Raw genomic sequence first — 3,083 nt, 5'->3', positions numbered from 1 at the left:
ATTATTTTCATGGAGATGACGAGTCAAGTAAACAAAAATCAATTGTGCGTATGTTTTTTTCTTTCATCATAACCCCACAAAGGTTCCAAATTCCCACCGTCTCTTGTACGCTTGCAACTTTATATTCCTCCTCAATTTTACACCATATACGTTCACATTAGCATGGAAATGGAGAAAGAACAAAAAGAAACCAAATGAATGAATTTATGTGTAAAGAATAATCCTGTAATTCATTTTCAAATTTCAAAGGTCTCTGCAATGGTAAGGAAAGCAAAAGCTACTAGAAAACATAAAAACAAATTTGCATGACCTTTTAAGAATCTAAATCCATTAATTCAATCAAACCCTAAAACAAACACCAGCCATGATGGTGGTGGTGGTGATGGTGGTCTTTATCGATCATCCCTTGAACATTGCGAAACTCCTGGACATGGCAAGGGATGGTGATGGGGCCTTCATGATCGAAACCATACTCTTCCTCCGCTTCCTTCAAGAGCTGCATGAACAAGGGGTGGGTGATATAGATGAGCGGGATCACAAACCTTTGCTGCTCTTGGCCTTGACCCACCAGGACCGCCAGGCACCCCTTTGGGATATCTTTGAGGTCCTTGTTCTCATGATGATGGAACCCATGAAGATGAAGGTGCGGCATATGAAGGTGGAAGCTCACGTGCTGCTGCTTCTCTCCTCCAATCCCCATTTTTGAATTTTGATCTTCAGCAAGCAAAGCCCCAAAAAGCAAGAAGGCCAAAGATGAAACAAACAGTAATATATAGATAAAGGGGGTTATAAGAGAAGGAGAGAGAAAGGCCAAGGATCAGAAGAAGAAATGGCAAGCTTGAAAAGGGTAAAAGAAGAGTCTGTTAAAGAAGTTGGTAGGTTGCTCATCATAAATTGATAATCATCAATCAAACAAGAAAAGGTGGAGAAGTGAGAGATTGTGGAGAAGTAGAGGTAGGTATTTATAGCCCAGGCCAGGGTTGCTTAGCTTATACACAAATTAAGGCTTTCGGATGGTAGATTTGAGTAGGACTCGGACAAGGCCGAAATGACCGTGTCTCTTGCCAATCCTTATCTTGTTTGTAATATTTATTTTTTATTTTACAGCTGGAATACTTCTCAGGTCAAAAGTTTTTTTTTTCTAAAGTTTAAAAAGTATATATCATATAGATGACATAACTATATAAAAATTAAAACCAGATATTTATTTGATAGAATATATTATTAATAATAAATATTTATTTCAACAATTTCTTGATGATTCACGTAATAATAATTATTTTATTTTAAAAATTATGGCTTGATTATATACACTTACGATATATTGTACTATTTACTCAAAAAGAAGAAGATATATTGTACTTCACCTTGTTTCACTGAGAGTCAACAAAGTTTCTGTCCTATCAAAGCTTATTATCTTGCTAGAAGTAAAAATCGCGCCATCTATCATCATTTGACACTTATATAACATGTTGTTGGAAATATATTTTACTATAAAAAGAAATCGTTAGTACTGACAGGAAATAGTCATTATGTTATAAAAAATCACTATCTTAGAAGTAAATCTGCTCTGATTGGTGTAATTGTGTAGTAGACATTACCTCTCAAGGTTAATACAATATTTCAATATTCGTACACTCGAGTAAATAATGTAGAACACAAGTGATATTGCTCTTTTAGAAAAGGAATTGGAAAATTTGAAAAAGGAACATGTGAGCTATGGGATAAAAGATTGTTGTTTTCCTTGTTGTGTAAGTGGTATTGCTCTTCTAAAAAAGGAAACGAAAAAACTGAAAAAGGAACAGGTGAGCTGTGGGATAAAAGATTGTTGCTTTCCTTGTAGTGTAAAATGAGGAGAATAATTTGTTATTTTTGGGATTTTCTAAAGGGGCAAAATGGTAAATACGCAGTAACAGAAAATATATTTTTGGATTTTCTGCAATAGTAAAAAATATATTTCCTGAAATGGATTTTCCACAACTAAAAATATTTTGAAAATAATTTAAAAGAAAGAAAGAAAACCAAAAATTTATCCAAAAAGAAACAAGCAGTACTTGTCATAGACACGGGCACAGACAGGCAACGACACGCCCGTGTGTTGGTTTTTTAGCCTTAGTTACTCAATGAGGGTAAGAGGCAATGCTATATTTAAACTCTCTTAGAAGCCTTTTCTCAACCAATGTAAGATTACTCACTTTGCATTACCAACATTCCCCCACTAATGCAAAAGAATTGGAAACTTTTGTAAACATGAGAAAATGTAAAATGTGAGAAGAGAAACAATGAAATTAGTCGCTTAAGCACTAGTATCTTATGGATTCGAACTAGTACATAGTGAAATGATTGATTTTTCTCTTTAACAATTGAACAAATCTTTAATTTGTTAAGATATTGGTTAACTTATGACACATTACTAATCTTAAATCCAATTGATGTTCCATGATAGATCAACAAATTTTAGCTAATACACCTCGGGACGCTGGTAAGTGCTTTAGAAAGACTGCCCAATATCTTTTATAGAAGATGGCTAGTTCTTCACACTTCCGTAGGTGATTTCATCAAACCTATCTTAATATAGACTACCCGAATCAGGACTATGAAATCATTAAGAGCTTTTATTAAGCTTATCCTCTCAAATTTAAATTCAGTGAGTTCATCAAGTTTGTCTCAATAGGATCACCCAAAATTTTGGATATGACTCATTAAGAGTAAGAAACTCAACCTCACATGTTGGTGAATTCATCAAGTCCGTTTCAATAGGAGCACCCAAACCCTAGGATATGAATTTATTAAGAGTAAGAACTCAACCTTATGCATGTACATTGTTTGCCATAGGGATAGGTAAAATGTACACTATGAATCTTTCCATGGTTTCGTTTGACCACATTGAACTTAAAAAATTAAGTTGGGTATCCATCATGAATTCATCAACTATTGGGCTTAAGAACCATCCTCTTTGATGAATCAAGTACCATTTTCCTACTTAACCATTTGGTTAGTGGATTAGCTAGGTTCCTTTTAGGCCTTACGTATTCCCAAGCAAGTACTCCATTCTTTATTAAATGTCTCACAGATTCATGTCT

At 34.3% G+C, this 3,083-nt stretch overlaps 1 protein-coding gene across 1 annotated transcript; it reads right to left on the bottom strand.

Moving 5' to 3' along the window:
- Positions 1 to 203: 203 nt before the first annotated feature.
- LOC105791229 (auxin-responsive protein SAUR32) lies at positions 204 to 950 on the bottom strand. Its single transcript, XM_012619204.2, has one exon. The coding sequence runs from the start codon at positions 698 to 700 to the stop codon at positions 347 to 349; it is 354 nt and encodes a 117-aa protein (XP_012474658.1). The 5' UTR covers positions 701 to 950; the 3' UTR covers positions 204 to 346.
- Between the last annotated feature and the right edge of the window lie 2,133 nt (positions 951 to 3,083).

Source organism: Gossypium raimondii, chromosome 8, assembly GCF_025698545.1.
Source record: "Gossypium raimondii isolate GPD5lz chromosome 8, ASM2569854v1, whole genome shotgun sequence".
Lineage (NCBI taxonomy): Eukaryota > Viridiplantae > Streptophyta > Magnoliopsida > Malvales > Malvaceae > Gossypium > Gossypium raimondii.
The sequence above is the reverse complement of the archived record's forward strand: the minus strand, read 5'-3'. Positions and strand labels throughout refer to the sequence as shown.